At 46.3% G+C, this 16448-nt stretch overlaps 1 protein-coding gene across 1 annotated transcript; it reads right to left on the bottom strand.

The window, feature by feature from the left end:
* Nucleotides 1-4035: 4035 nt before the first annotated feature.
* Nucleotides 4036-7373, bottom strand: LOC311115910 (POC1 centriolar protein homolog B-like). The gene is made up of 3 exons (XM_084191032.1): nucleotides 7286-7373; nucleotides 5123-5377; nucleotides 4036-4870 (listed from the first exon to the last, which is right to left on the bottom strand). Exons 1-3 carry the CDS (start codon nucleotides 7319-7321, stop codon nucleotides 4697-4699), a joined length of 465 nt encoding a protein of 154 aa, XP_084047158.1. The 5' UTR covers nucleotides 7322-7373; the 3' UTR covers nucleotides 4036-4696.
* Nucleotides 7374-16448: the final 9075 nt, after the last annotated feature.

A 16448-nucleotide genomic window follows, 5' to 3' on the forward strand; every position in this document is an offset into this window, starting at 1 on the left:
CTGATCAAGAGGAAGTAGGCTATGGCTTCATGTTCATCTCCCTCGCTCCTCTCTCTATATCCCCTCAAATAGAAAAAAAGGAACAAGAAAAACAACTCAGGGATCAAATGACAAACAGATCATGCAAGAGCGGAGGTCCCTTTGAACCTCTCTCTGCGGAAGTCAGCTTTTTCCCCCTCTCTCTCCATCTCTTATCCCCCCTTCCCTCCCTCCCTGAACCGGAGATGGGCTTTCAACACACAAAGCCCTGGAAAAACAGGCAATGAGTGCCTGAGCCCTGGCCTTGTCTGTAGAGCAGAGGTGTCACGACACTTTGTGGATCCTGTCTACACCAGGCAGTCACTGTCTCTCTGAGCCTATCCCAGGTCTCTGTACTAACAGGGTTGCATCAATAAGATTAGCCAGCAAACGTTGATCATTGATCATGCCCACACTCATTCACAGAAAGCTGAAATTGAATGTAAGTTACTGAGCGTGTATAGTCAGTTTAACTATTTCAAGCAATACTTTCTTATGTAGTTGTGAATCTCTGGGAGTTATGTTGTGCTGTGATCAACAAACTCTGCATCCAACAACCTTCCTTCCCTCCCTCATCTTCTTCCCTGAACAACTGAGATACTGGATCATAAGTATTATTTTGCTTACTTAGCTACACTCTTAGAAAAAAAAGAAGGTTATCTAGAACCTAAAAGGGTTCTTCGGCTGTCCCCACAGGAGAATACCTTTTGGTTCCAGGTAGAATCATTTTGGTTCCAGGTAGAACCGTATTGGGTTCCATGTAGAACCCTTTCCCCAGAGGGTTCTACATGTAACCCAAAAGAGTTCTACCTGGAACCAAAAACGGTTCTACCTGGAACCAATAACGGTTCTCCTATGGGGACAGCCAAATAACTATTTTAGAACCTGTGTAGTAGCTACACAGCTCAACGTCTATAGTAGAAGACAAAGAGCTGTCCATATTTGGGACGCACCCTCTGACCACTATACTGTATGTGTCTGTGCAGGGCAGAAGGTAGAGCATTTTTTATTTTTTACAGAATGTAAAAAAACCGGAACAAACAGTAAGCTAACAGTATGCAGGTGTGTCACGGTTAACCTATCCTTTCTGCCTATTTGAACAGGTGTCACTCTGAGTGTGTGTGTGTGTGCTTTAATGTGTAGTAAGAGTAACTGGGGATATGAACGGCTCCTACGGAGTATAGGACAGAGGCCTTCCCTTGTTGTAATCTGATAAGCGTGGGTGCCCCTCCTCTCCTCTTCTATACCTCCACTCCTCTGTCGTTCCACTCCCTCCTTTGTACCGGTCCATGTTTATCTGCTCATCCCCTGAAGGAGGTTAGAGGGAATTTCCTAAAAGATAATCCCTCTGCTTTTTTGCGCCTGCCAATCAGGAGACGGAAAGGAGGAGGAGGTAATGATAACCATTCTCCTCTCCTGTCTCTGTGTGTCTGAGAGGGAATGTCTTTACCATGTGTGACCCCAAGTGATCCTTTCTGCCTGGCTTGCGCCACACACACACTTGTTTTTCTATCCTTGTGGGGACCTAAAACTGATTTTCATTCAAAATACTATTTTCCCTAACTCTAAACCTTAAGCTTAAAATTTAGAATTTTCCTTGTTTTACTATCCTTGTGGGGACTTCAGGTCCCCACGAGAATAGAAGAGCTAGACCACACACACACGTACCTGCATGTTACACACACACACACACACACACACACACACACACACACACACACCCTTGTAACATGCATTCTAATAGTCAACAAGAACATCTGTCTCAAAGAGAACCCTCACCATCAACACCACAAAGCCCCGCCAACAGGAAGTCATTAATGGGAAGTTATGGGCTTACACTGCTAATAACACACACACACACACACACACACGGGTGGGAGTGTGTTTTTTTGGCTACAGTAAAATGTTGAGGGGAAGTAAGGATTGGCAGAAATTCTCTATAAAGTTCTCCAACTGAAATGCAGCCAAATCGGTGCACATGCTGAGGTGGAAGTGGGACAAAGCACCAGTGTGTGTGTGTGTGTGTGTGTGTATGTGTGTGTGTGTGTGTGTGTGTGTGTGTGTGTGTGTGTGTGAGTGAGTGAGTGAGTGAGAGAGAGAAAGAGAGAAAGAAAGAAAGAAAGAGGGAAAGCATGTAGTAGCTTCCTGACTAAACGTTGCATGAAACCCCAAATCCTCCCCAAAACCCCAAAACATGTCCCCAGTCCTCTCTCTAAGGGCTGCACCACTTTATGTAAAAGGGAGGGGGAACCAGAGAAACGAGGAAGGATGTGGTACGGAGAGCAAACAGGACCCAGCCCAGAGCACCCCTTTGTGTGGCTTTTTACAGCTTCCGCACCCGCCGGCCTCGGTCACACTGGAAACGTCAACAAGACGACTCCGTCTTCACATAGGAACTGACATTAAAAACATACACCCCTTCACTTTTTCCACATTTTGTTACGTTACAAACGTATTCTAAAATTGATTAAATAAAACATTTCTCATCAATCTACACACAATACCCCATAATGACAAAGGTTGTTAGAACTTTTTGCTCACTAAAAATACAATACTAATATAGAAATACCTTATTTACATAAGTATACAGACCCTTTGCTATGAGACGCAAAATTGAGCTCCGGTGCATCCCGTTTCCATCGATCATCCTTTAGATGTTTCTACAACTTGATTGGAGTCCACCTGTGGTAAATTCATTGATTGGACATGATTTGGAAAGGCACACACCTGTCTATATAAGGTCCCACAGTTGGCATGTCAGAGCAAAAACCAAGCCATGAGGTCGAAGGAATTGTCCGTAGAGCTCCAAGACAGGATTGTGTCGAGGCACAGATCTGGGGAAGGGTACCAGTGGCCTCCATCATTCCTAAATGGAAGAAGTTTGGAACCACCAAGACTCTTCCTAGAGCTGGCTGCCCAGCCAAACTGAGCAATCGGGGGAGAAGGGCCTTGGTCAGGGAGGTGACCAAGAACCCGATGGTCACTCTGACAGAGCTCCAGAGTTCCTCTGTGGAGATGGGAGAACCTTCCAGAAAGACAACCATCTCTGCAGCACTCCACCAATCAGGCCTTTATGGTAGAGTGGCCAGACGGAAGCCACGCCTCAGTAAAAGGCACATGACAGCCCACTTGGAGTTTGCCTAAAGGCACCTGAAGGACTCTCAAACCATGAGAAACAAGTTTTTCTGGTCTGATGAAACCAAGATTGAACTCTTTGGTCTGAATGCCAAGCTTCACGTCCGGAGGAAACCTGGCACCATCTCTACGGTGAAGCATGGTGGTGGCAGCATCATGCTGTGGGGATGTTTCTCAGCGGCAGGTACTGGGAGACTAGTCAGGATCGAGGGAAAGATGAACGGAGCAAAGTACAGCGAGATCCTTGATGAAAACCTGCTCCGGAGCTCTCAGGACCTCAGACTGGGGCGAAGGTTCACCTTCCAACAGGACAACATAATATTTCAGTTTTTTATTTTTAATACATTTGCAAAAATGTCTAAAAAGCTGTTTTTGCTTTGTCATTGTGGTGTATTGTGTGTAAATTGATGAGGGATGTTTTTTTTTTTTTAATCAGGTTTAAAATATGGCTGTAATGTAACAAAATGTGGAAAAAGTGAAGGGGTCTGAATACATAATGAATGCCCTGTAGATAGATATGGAGATGAACACACATTTATTGTATATGTATTTATAAAGCGAGGTCCGCCCCAGTGCTATCCACATCTTTGACTGTCACTGGAAACGTCAACAAGATGTCTCTTGCTTCACAGAGGAACTGACACGGAATGTATACTTGTAGATTCTGCTGCTACTGCTTGCTATTTGAGGTCTAGGCAAGGTTACGGTAAAGCACTGGAAAAGCCCATATTCCGGCTCAAAGGACCATGAAACAGAGCGAGTCTTGGATACTTGTGGGCTTTTATAGAGCAACTGCTGATGTAAAAATGACGTAAATGACACATATGGAGACATGCCAGTGCAATATGCTCAATTTATTTTCATAAACGTAGTTCATAGTATGAAAGGGAACGCATGAGAAAATATGCCGTACACATACAACAGTGGGGTTACATGGTCACACGCACACAGGCGCTTAATCAACACATGACATAATGCATAGATTCTACTAATAAAAGCTAGTACAAGCACACATAGCGAGAGGGAGAGAGGCGTGAGGTGGCCTGTCCAGGAGCAGGGCTCAGGAGACCAGAGGAATGCCCTGCCTGGCCCACTCTGCTCCCTTCACTGTCCAAACAGCAGACAGACAGACAGACAGGCTGTTTTCATAGCTGCAGCTGTGCTGTCTTGTCCTCCACTCCACTTCATCAACCTTTCATTACGGAGGGGCCTCACAAAGATTTTCCAAACGCACACACACACAAACAGATGAACATACGCGCACACCGGTATATGTACACAAACTCACCCCAGTCCATTTAAGTGTCCCAGACACACTGTGCTGTAGGATTGAATAATCTTTAGTCTTTAAAGGAGTGGAGAGATAGAGGGAGGATTTGATTAAGTCAATGACCACTGAGAAAGACCACCAAGGTGGAGGTTAAGGACCCCCAGATTCCCTGCCCCTCCCCAAACACACACACACACACTGGACCAAGTTACAAGTCAAAGGGGGGAGTGTGTGTGTGTGTGTGTGTGTCTGTGGAGAGGGAGGTGGGTGACCTTAGGCTGAGGCGACAGGGGATCCGCTCTGCCCCTCCCTCTCTTCCTCCACACTTTCTCTTCTTCTGTCCTTCTCCTCCCCTCGCACCTGCAGCAGGATCTGACTCTGGTTGAATAAACACTCCTTCAGTTTGTCCTCCGTCAGGGTGAGACGTTCTTCCAACACAGACACAGTCTATGGGGCGGGAGGGGATCACACACACACACCAGTTTTAGTCTAAAACGCTTTCACAACAATGTCAACATCACTTACAACTTCTGTCTACGTCTAACTCTGTGCATCATCTGCTGTTCTATCATAAACATTAAAATTGAGTTGCCAGATTGGGATGGAAGGGGAAGTATTTTACGGTTGCCAGATTGGGTTAAGAGGTAGTGTTTTAGCCAGGGCTGCCAGATTTGGATTAAGAATTAAAGGGGGACTGACCTGAGTGAGGACGTTAAGCTGCTGGACGATGCATTGCAGGGTGCTGCTGAAGTTCATGGGGAGACCTGAGCGCACCTCCAGAGGGGACGTCATCTCCTGTTCCCCCTCCTCCTCCACTTCCCTCCTTCCTCCTATCCGCCCAGACTGGGACCCTGATGTCGAACCCTGTCCACTACCGTGGCAGTCTTCATTGGGGTTGAGGCTGGTACTGGCAACCTGCCGTGCTGGCAACCCGTTTGCATGGCCGTTGACAGCCTTGAAAGAAAGAGGGGAGGGGGAATGGAACAGCTGACCAAGTTTGATTGATTTTGGAGTGAACGCTAACTTTAAGGACCTCACAACTGAAGTTTATGTGTAAGCATGGCAACTTCTAACTAACTATCTTAATGTTTTACTTGGTGCGGGGACTCCTGACCTGAATAGGTCCTCACAATTGGCAATCCTTTGGCTTTGATATTATTGTGTTTAACTGAAGGTCTGTGGTTCCGTAGACGTCATTTGAGGGGGATTTTAACCAGGTAGAGACTAGTTTTATGAGACCACTGAATCTAGCTGTCTTAATCAACAACCCATTGACAACACGTAGAGCAGGGATCATCAACTAGAGATTCAGCCGCGGGCCGGTTTCCTTCGTGAGTGGATGGTCAGGGGGCCGGAAAATAATTACTAATAATTTGTAGACTGCAAATCTACTGCAAGAAGCTCAAACATACATATTATTTGAATAAAACATAACCATTTCAAACCTTGCTTACATTTGTATACGATCATATACATTAGGAACACCTGGTCTTTCCGTGACAGACTGACCAGGTGAATCCAGGTGAAAGCTACGATCCCTTATTGATGTCACTTGTTAAATCCACTTCAATCAGTGTAGATGAAGGGGGTGAATGGGTGAATGAGCAAGACAAAAGATTGAAGTGCCTTTGAACAGGGTTTGGTAGTAGGTGCCAGGCGCCCAGTTTGAGTGTGTCAAGAACTGCATCACTGCTGGGTTTATATATATATATATATATTTTATGCAGGGAATACATTGGAACAGATTTCCAAAATAAAAATAACTTGGAACGGATTTGCTGGTGTTTTTACAGTCTATTATTTCCAACAAAAAATTTTAAAATACAAACGATTACAACGTAACTCTTTGCTCAGAAAACTTGGGGGGCCAAATAAAATCACCCGTGGGTTGCCAGTTGGGAGGCCCTGACGGGCTGCCAGTTGGGAAGCCCTGACATAGAGGAAGTGGTTACAACCATAATGCTAATGACAAAATATGGCAAATGTATTTGTTCATGAATGCTATAAGCTGTAAGCCTAGCCAGTCTCCCTACCTCTCTCTTCCGCTCTCCCTCTCTACCTCCCTCCCTCTCTACCTCTCTCTACCTCCCTACCTCTCTCTTCCTCCCTCCCACTCTACCTCCCTACCTCTCTCTACCTCCCTCCCTCTCTACCTCCCTACCGCTCTCTTCCGCTCTACCTCTCTCTTCCTGTCTCCCTCTCTACCTCGCTCTACCTCCCTTCCTCTCTCTACCTCCCTTCCTCTCTCTACCTCCCTACCTCTCTCTTCCTCCCTCCCACTCTACCTCCCTACCTCTCTCTACCTCCCTCCCTCTCTACCTCCCTACCGCTCTCTTCCGCTCTACCTCTCTCTTCCTGTCTCCCTCTCTACCTCGCTCTACCTCCCTTCCTCTCTCTACCTCCCTTCCTCTCTCTACCTCCCTACCTCTCTCTACCTCCCTACCTCTCTCTACCTCCCTAACTCTCTCTCTAACTCTCTCTACCTCCCTACCTCCCTCTCTCTCCCTCTCTACCTCCCTCTCTCCCTCTCTACCTCTCTACCTCTCTCTACCTCCCTACCTCTCTCTACCTCTCTCTACCTCCCTCTACCTCTCTCTACCTCCCTACCTCTCTCTACCTCCCTACCTCTCTCTACCTCTCTCTACCTCCCTCTACCTCTCTCTACCTCCCTACCTCTCTCTACCTCCCTACCTCTCTACCTCCCTCCCTCCCTACCTCCCTACCTCACTCTTCCTCCCTCCCTCTCTATGGCCAATAATGTTTTTACAGTAAAGAGGAAAGGAGAAGATGACAGGATAGAGACTGGCTAAGGATTCCAAGGTAACCTGTCTAAATGACTATCACCCCCCCCGTAGCACTCACATCTGTAGCCATGAAATGCTTTGAAAGGCTGGTCATGTCTCACATCAACACCATCATCCCAGACACCCTGGACCCACTCCAATTCGCATACCGCCCCAACAGATCCACAGATGACATAATCTTTATTGCACTCCACACTTCTCTCTTCCACCTGGACAAAAGGAACACCTATGTAAGAATGCTGTTCATTGATTACAGCTCAGCGTTCAACACCATAGTGCCCTCCAAGCTCATCACTAAGCTCAGAGCCCTGGTTCTGAACACCGACCCCAGGTGGTAAAGGTCAGTAACAACACATCCGCCACTCTGACCTTCAACACGGGGCCCCTCAGGGGTGCGTGCTTAGTCCCATCCTGTACTCTCTGTTCACCCACTACTGCGTGGCCGCGCACGACTCCAACACCATTATTAAGTTTGACGACGACACGACTGTGGTAGGCCTGATCACAGACGATGATGAGACAGCCTATAGAGATAAAGAGGTCAGTGACCTGGCAGTGTGGTGCCAGGACAACAACCTCTCCCTCAACATCAGCAAGACAAAGGAGCTGATTGTGGACTACAGGAAATGGAGGGCTGGGCACGCCCTCAATTCCCTCGTACCCCTGCACATGGACTTGGTACTGGTACACCGTGTATATAGCCATGTTATCGTTACTCATTGTGGATTTATTCCTCGTGTTATTCTTTTTCTATCTTTTTCTCTGCATTGTTGGTAAGGGACTGTAAGTAAGCATTTTGCTGTTAGTCTACACCTGTTGTTTACCAAGCATGTGACAAATTACATTTTATTTGATAACTTGGGCGGTTATGATCTGAGAGACTTGGGGTATAGGACTCAACGTATTGGCCTGTTCCTAAAAAACAGGCAAACAGTTAAAAAACAGGGTCAACAAGTTGGAGAACTTTCCTACATATGCGGAGACCAAATCCATAACTCCTAAAGCAAGATAGACAATAGAAACTAGCTGCAGCCCGTCCTTAGACAGTAAATCATTGAATTTGATTAATTTTATTCAAAAGGAATTTCATTATTCAAAGCAGGCTCAAGTGTTCCTGCTTTGGAAACACAACCCAAGACCATGCAGACAGACAAGGATCAACACAATCTACAATGTTGCTCCAACACACCGACTTCAGATCAGAGCTAGTACACAGAGCTAGTACACAGAGCTAGTACACAGACAAGATGTATCCCTGTGCTCCAACTGCCCCATACAGTACACAGACACGGACAAAAACAATGTGCTAGCGAGCTTCCTGGGCAGGGTAAGGGAGGCACAGGGGTGAGGAGAGAAGGAATGAGACAAGAGAAGAGGAAGGAGAAGGTGAGTGGGGGCTTAACGCATGGAGGAATCGATTCCTGCCTTGTTTCCTGTGCACTTACATCAAAGAGTCTGGGGGGGAGACTTGGTCCTGACTGGAGGTGAACAAAGCTGTCAGTGTGTGAATAAGGGAGTCTTTTTGTTCCTCTCCCCCCCACGGGCCGCATCTGGGCAACATCTGTTCTGGTCATTAATGCTCAGCAGACCCAGACCCGAATCCATCCATCTCTCTCTCTCTATTAATGCTCAGCAGACCCAGACCCGACTCCATCCATCTCTCTCTATTAATGCTCAGCAGACCCAGACCAGACTCCATCCATCTCTCTCTCTATATTAATGCTCAGCAGACCCAGACCCGACTCCATCCATCTCACTCTCTATTAATGCTCAGCAGACCCAGACCCAACTCCATCCAGCTCAGCAGACCCAGACCTGACTCCATCCATCTCTCTCTCTCTATTAATGCTCAGCAGACCCAGACCCGACTCAATCCATCTCTCTCTCTCTATTAATGCTCAGCAGACCCAGACCCAACTCCATCTAGCTCAGCAGACCCAGACCTGACTCCATCCATCTCTCTCTCTCTATTAATGCTCAGCAGACCCAGACCCAACTCCATCCAGCTCAGCAGACCCAGACCTGACTCCATCCATCTCTCTCTCTCTATTAATGCTCAGCAGACCCAGACCCGACTCAATCCATCTCTCTCTCTCTATTAATGCTCAGCAGACCCAGACCCAACTCCATCTAGCTCAGCAGACCCAGACCTGACTCCATCCATCTCTCTCTCTCTATTAATGCTCAGCAGACCCAGACCCAACTCCATCCAGCTCAGCAGACCCAGACATGACTCCATCCATCTCTCTCTCTCTATTAATGCTCAGCAGACCCAGACCCAACTCCATCCAGCTCAGCAGACCCAGACATGACTCCATCCATCTCTCTCTCTCTATTAATGCTCAGCAGACCCAGACCCGAATCCATCCATCTCTCTCCCTCTTTTGTCTTTCCCTTCTCCTGCAGGAAGTTGGAGAGCAATCAGACATTAAGAGGCAGCATACTTAAGATGGGTCCATGTGTCAATCACTGTAACGCACACACACTGTGCTCGTTTGCCATGTCATGTGGTACGGCGAGACACGGCTCATTGCCACGGCAACCAAGGCCATCGGCGGCATTCTGCCAGCTCGGTTGTCCGTGCGTTCGGTCGGTGGGAGAAGAGTGGGCGAACCGAGACTTTAATCAAACTACAGAACCTTTCCCAGATAGATAACGGAGCTGGGGCACCGTCTGTCTGATACCACAGTGTTACTATGTACTATTATGAAAACTTCAACCCTGAGGTTGGCAACTGAAGGATGTTATCTGTTAGTGTTACAGAAGGGCTGCCATAATATTCTGTAACATACCCACTAAAGGGTAAGAGTACTGTTTTAATATCAGTTCCATTAGCAAGTGTCATTGAAAGAGTCTATTCTCAGAAACGGATGATGATGTATAGCATTAGATACTTATGATCATTTTAAATTTTTTGAAAGGCTTGCGATCCTTACCATTAGCATCTTCATCAGGCCATATAAGGTCATGCCACTCTGTCTACAGTGAACACTCTGTCCCAGATTTTGAAGTGGGCACAGGTGGACACCCAGCGCCCGCAGCGTACCCAATTAATGCCAATGACCAATTCATTCATCTCCCTGTCCTTGCCAGCCTCTCCATCTCACCCAGACGATTACAAATGAGTAAGTCCCAAATGGCACCCTATTCCCTATATACTGCACTACTTTGGATGAGTGCCCTATGGGCCCTGGTCAGTTTGCCAATGACCATCTGGATGATCCAGAGGAGGAATGGGAGAAGGTCATGTGGTCTGATGAGACAAAAATAGAGCTTTTTGGTCTAAACTCCACTCGCCGTGTTTGGAGGAAGAAGAAGGATGAGTACAACCCCAAGAACACCATCCCAACCGTGAAGCATGGAGGTGGAAACATCATTCTTTGGGGATGCTTTTCTGTAAAGGGGACAGGACGACTGCACCGTATTGAGGGGAGGATGGATGGGGCCATGTATCGCGAGATCTTGACCAACAACCTCCTTCCCTCAGTAAGAGCATTGAAGATGGGTCGTGGCTGGGTCTTCCAGCATGACAACGACCCGAAACACACAGCCAGGGCAACTAAGGAGTGGCTCCGTAAGAAGCATCTCAAGGTCCTTGAGTGGCCTAGCCAGTCTCCAGACCTGAACCCAATAGAACATCTTTGGAGGGAGCTGAAAGTCCGTATTGCCCAGCGACAGCCCCGAAACCTGAAGGATCTGGAGAAGGTCTGTATGGAGGAGTGGGCCAAAATCCCTGCTGCAGTGTGTGCAAACCTGGTCAAGACCTACAGGAAACGTATGATCTCTGTAATTGCAAACAAAGGTTTCTGTACCAAATATAAAGTTCTGCTTTTCTGATGTATCAAATACGTATGTCATGCAATAAAATGCAAATTAATTACTTAAAAATCATACAATGTGATTTTCTGGATTTTTGCACTCACAGTTGAAGTGTACCTATGATAAAAAGTACAGACCTCTACATGCTTTGTAAGTAGGAAAACCTGCAACATCGGCAGTGTATCAAATACTTGTTCTCCCCACTGTATAGCATACACAGATATTAAAAAGGGGAAATGCAAGGTTTCGTGTGTGTGCGCATGTCCTCGGACCACATCTCTCTCCATTCCCTTCCTCTATAAACACATAGGCGAGTAGAGCAGAGGGCCGCTACTCTCTGTCCGTCTGCTGATGGGGAAGAGAACATTTCCTTGTCCCAGGATGCCATGTTAACACCATTAGTCAGCCTCAGAGAACAAGGAAATTAGTTGTTAATTGGATTAGTTCTGACATTCTTGATTTCTTGTTTCTAGTTTTTGATTATTTATTATTTGTGCACTTGTTTGACATTTTACTGCACTGTTAGGCGCTAGTAACACAAGCATTTCAATGAACCCGGTATAACATCTGCTAAACTGTGTACGCGAACAATAAACTTTTATTTGGATTGGATTTGAAATCCATATTGAAATCAATGGAGGCATTAGCTCCCCTGACCCCCACCCAGGTTCTGTCTCACACACACACACACACACACACACACACACACACACACACACTACACAGTCTTTTGGAGCATCTTCCTTTATGAATCTTGTGGAGATAAAAGCGTTGGGGGGAGTTCGTAGCAGTGAGTACCTGGGTTAAAACACTATTTTATGTCTTTGAAATACTTGAGCGTTTGTTTTAGCCTAGTAGTTCGCAAACTGTGGGGCCGCGAGGGGTTGGCATGGGCGGCGGGAGGGAACTCAGGCCGGCTTTAAACTTGTAATAGTAGAATGCACAAGGTGCCATTTCGAAATAGGGTAGTGCATTATCAGTTCCTCTTGTCATGTTAGTCATTGCATACCTTAGATATCTATTTATAACTTGTCAGAAATGTCAGATATTCCCCAATGCTGGAAGGGGGGCCACGTGTGAAAAGGTTTGGGAACCACCTTTAGTAGTGCTAGGTGGGCAGGGTTAGCACTTTTGGGATTTTTCTATTGGTTCCATTGCAACAGGCAAGCTCAATCAACTCCAGCTAAAGTATTTTAAATGATTTCAAATAATACTTGTACCCAGGTCTGCTGGAGGGCAAGGCTAAAATAGTTAAGTCTGCCTGCCCTGGCCTGCCTGCCTGTATATATATATATATATATATATATATATATATATACACACAGTGAGGGAAAAAAGTATTGATCCCCTGCTGATTTTGTACATTTGCCCACTGACAAAGAAATGATCAGTCTATAATTTTAATGGTAGGTTTATTTGAACAGTGAGAGATAGAATAACAACAAAAAAATCCAGAAAAACACATGATTTTTTTTAAATAAATTGATTTGCATTTTAATGAGGGAAATAAGTATTTGACCCCCTCTCAATCAAGACCAAAGAGCTCTCCAAGGATGTCAGGGACAAGATTGTAGACCTACACAAGGCTGGAATGGGCTACAAGACCATCGCCAAGCAGCTTGGTGAGAAGGTGACAACAGTTGGTGCGATTATCCATGCAAGATCTCACCTCGTGGAGTTGCAATGATCATGAGAACGGTGAGGAATCAGCCCAGAACTACACGGGAGGATCTTGTCGAGGATCTCAAGGCGGCTGGGACCACAGTCACCAAGAAAACAATTGGTAACACACTACGCTGTGAAGGACTGAAATCCTGCAGCGCCTGCAAGGTCCCCCTGCTCAAGAAAGCACATATACAGGGCCGTCTGAAGTTTGCCAATGAACATCTAAATGATTCAGAAGGAGAACTGGGTGAAAGTGTTGTGGTCAGATGAGACCAAAATCGAGCTCTTTGGCATCAACTCAACTCGCCGTGTTTGGAGGAGGAGGAATGCTGCCTATGACCCCAAGAACACCATCCCCACCATCAAACATGGAGGTGGAAACATTATGCTTTGGGGGTGTTTTTCTGCTAAGGGGACAGGACAACTTCACAGCATCAAAGGGACGATGGACGGGGCCATGTACCGTCAAATCTTGGGTGAGAACCTCCTTCCCTCAGCCAGGGCATTGAAAATGGGTCGTGGATGGGTATTCCAGCATGACAATGACCCAAAACACACGGCCAAGGCAACAACGGAGTGGCTCAAGAAGAAGCACATTAAGGTCCTGGAGTGGCCTAGCCAGTCTCCAGACATTAATCCCATAGAAAATCTGTGGAGGGAGGTGAAGGTTCGAGTTGCCAAACGTCAGCCTCGAAACCTTAATGACTTGGAGAAGATCTGCAAAGAGGAGTGGAACAAAATCCCTCCTGAGATGTGTGCAAACCTGGTGGCCAACTACAAGAAACGTCTGACCTCTGTGATTGCCAACAAGGGTTTTGCCACCAAGTACTAAGTAATGTTTTGCAGAGGGGTCAAATACTTATTTCCCTCATTAAAATGCAAATCAATTTATAACATTTTTGACATGGGTTTTTCTGGATTTCTTTGTTGTTATTCTGTCTCTCTCTGTTCAAATAAACCTACCATAAAAATTATAGACTGATCATGTCTTTGTCAGTGGACAAACGTACAAAATCAGCAGGGGATCAAATACTTTTTTCCCCTCAATCTATATATGTATATATATATATATATATATATATTTATATTTATATATATATATATATATATATATTTATATATTATATACACACACATACACACTACCGGTCAAACGTTTTAGAACACGTACTCATTCAAGGGTTTTTCTTAATTTTTACTATTTTCTACATTGTAGAATAATAGTGAAGGCATCAAAACTATGAAATAACACATATGGAATCATGTAGTAACCAAAAAAGTGTTAAACAAATCAAAATATACACTGCTCTTAAAAATAAAGGGGAACACTTAAATAACACAATGTAACTCCAAGTCAATCACACTTCTGTGAAATCAAACTGTCCACTTAGGAAGCAACACTGATTGACAAATTTCACATGCTGTTGTGCAAATGGAATAGACAACAGGTGGAAATTATAGGCAATTTGCAAGACACCCCCAATAAAGGACTGGTTTTGCAGGTGGTGACCACAGACCACTTCTCAGTTCCTATGCTTCCTGGCTGATGTTTTGGTCACTTTTGAATGCTGGCGGTGCTTTCACTTTAGTGGTAGCATGAGACGGAGTCTACAACCCACACAAGTGGCTCAGGTAGTGCAGCTCATCCAGGATGGCACATCAATGCGAGCTGTGGCAAGAAGGTTTGCTGTGTCTGTCAGCGTAGTGTCCAGAGCATGGAGGCGCTACCAGGAGACAGGCCAGTACATCAGGAGACGTGGAGGAGGCCGTAGGAGGGCAACAACCCAGCAGCAGGACTGCTACCTCTGCCTTTGTGCAAGGAGGAGCAGGAGGAGCACTGCCAGAGCCCTGCAAAATGACCTCCAGCAGGCCACAAATGTGCATGTGTCTGCTCAAACGGTCAGAAACAGACTCCATGAGGGTGGTATGAGGGCCCGACGTCCACAGGTGGGGGTTGTGATTACAGCCCAACACCGTGCAGGACGTTTGGCATTTGCCAGAGAACACCAAGATTGGCAAATTCACCACTGGCGCCCTGTGCTCTTCACAGATGAAAGCAGGTTCACACTGAGCACATGTGACAGACGTGACAGAGTCTGGAGACGCCGTGGAGAACGTTCTGCTGCCTGCAACATCCTCCAGCATGACCGGTTTGGCGGTGGGTCAGTCATGGTGTGGGGTGGCATTTCTTTGGGGGGCCGCACCTCCATGTGCTCGCCAGAGATAGCTTGATTGCCATTAGGTACCGAGATGAGATCCTCAGACCCCTTGAGACCATATGCTGGTGCGGTTGAACCTGGGTTCCTCTAATGCAAGACAATGCTAGACCTCATGTGGCCGAAGTGTGTCAGCAGTTCCTGCAAGAGGAAGGCATTGATGCTATGGACTGGCCCGCCCGTTCCCCAGACCTGAATCCAATTGAGCACATCTGGGACATCATGTCTCGCTCCATCCACCAACGCCACGTTGTACCACAGACTGTCCAGGAGTTGGCGGATGCTTTAGTCCAGGTCTGGGAGGAGATCCCTCAGGAGACCATCCGCCACCTCATCAGGAGTATGCCCAGGCGTTGTAGGGATGTCATACAGGCATGTGGAGGCCACACACACTACTGAGCCTCATTTTGACTTGTTTTAAGGACATTACATCAAAGTTGGATCAGCCTATAGTGTGGTTTTCCACTTTAATTTTGAGGGTGACTCCAAATCCAGACCTCCATGGGATGATACATTTGATTTCCATTGATCATTTTTGTGTGATTTTGTTGTCAGCACATTCAACTATGTAAAGAAAAAAGTATTTAATAAGATTATTTCATTCATTCAGATCTAGGATGTGTTATTTTAGTGTTCCCTTTATTTTTTTGAGCAGTGTATTTTATATTTGAGATTCTTCGAAGTAGCCACCCTTTGTCTTGATGAAAGCTTTGTACACTCTTGGCATTGTCTCAACCAGCTTCCCTGGAATGATTTTCCAACAGTCTTGAAGGAGTTCCCACATATGCTGAGCACTTGTTGGCTGCTTTTCCTTCACTCTGCGGTCCGACTCATCCCGAACCATCTCAATTTGGTAAATAGCCTGTTTTTTTTGTCTTTTTTCGTATATATTTCTCCATCACTTTCCATCCTTTAACTAAATATACTTTCCTGCAACCCGCCTCACCCAATGTGGAATGGATTCTATTATTTATTTATTTTTATCAAGAACCTACGGCTGAAACTAGCCAGCTAACTAGCTACTTGCTATTAGCCACCGTTAGCGTTCTTCACCACTGTCCGTGGCCTGCACTACCTACCAGCCAGCTCTAGCCTGGACAATTATCGGCCAGTCTGAACAGCGTGCTATCGACCCAGAGCATATAGGATTTTCTGACGGAATCACTGGACCTTAATACCGGATCATCGCAACTAGCTAGCTGCAACCGAATGGCTGTTGTTGGCTAATCACCACTGTCCAGACGCACCAGTTAGCCTCGAGCCAGGCCCATCTCCCGGCTATCTACCTCTCTGTCAACTGGACGGGACCTCCTAGTGTCGACACGGAGCCCCGCCGATTCATTGCGACTGGTCTGCCGACGTAATCGTCTGATGTGGTTTCAACAGGCTTCCCGTTGCGACGACCACGAATATCCATCTGCTAGCCCCGGCCCGCTAGCACGCGCAATCAACAGCCGTGCCTCCTGCTCGCCTGTGCTGTAGCAGCCTACGAACTGCTCCCGGACTTACCTATTGCTGTTC

This window comes from Coregonus lavaretus (assembly GCF_964263955.1).
Source record: "Coregonus lavaretus genome assembly, contig: HAP1_SCAFFOLD_1965, whole genome shotgun sequence".
NCBI classification, from domain to species: Eukaryota; Metazoa; Chordata; class Actinopteri; order Salmoniformes; family Salmonidae; genus Coregonus; species Coregonus lavaretus.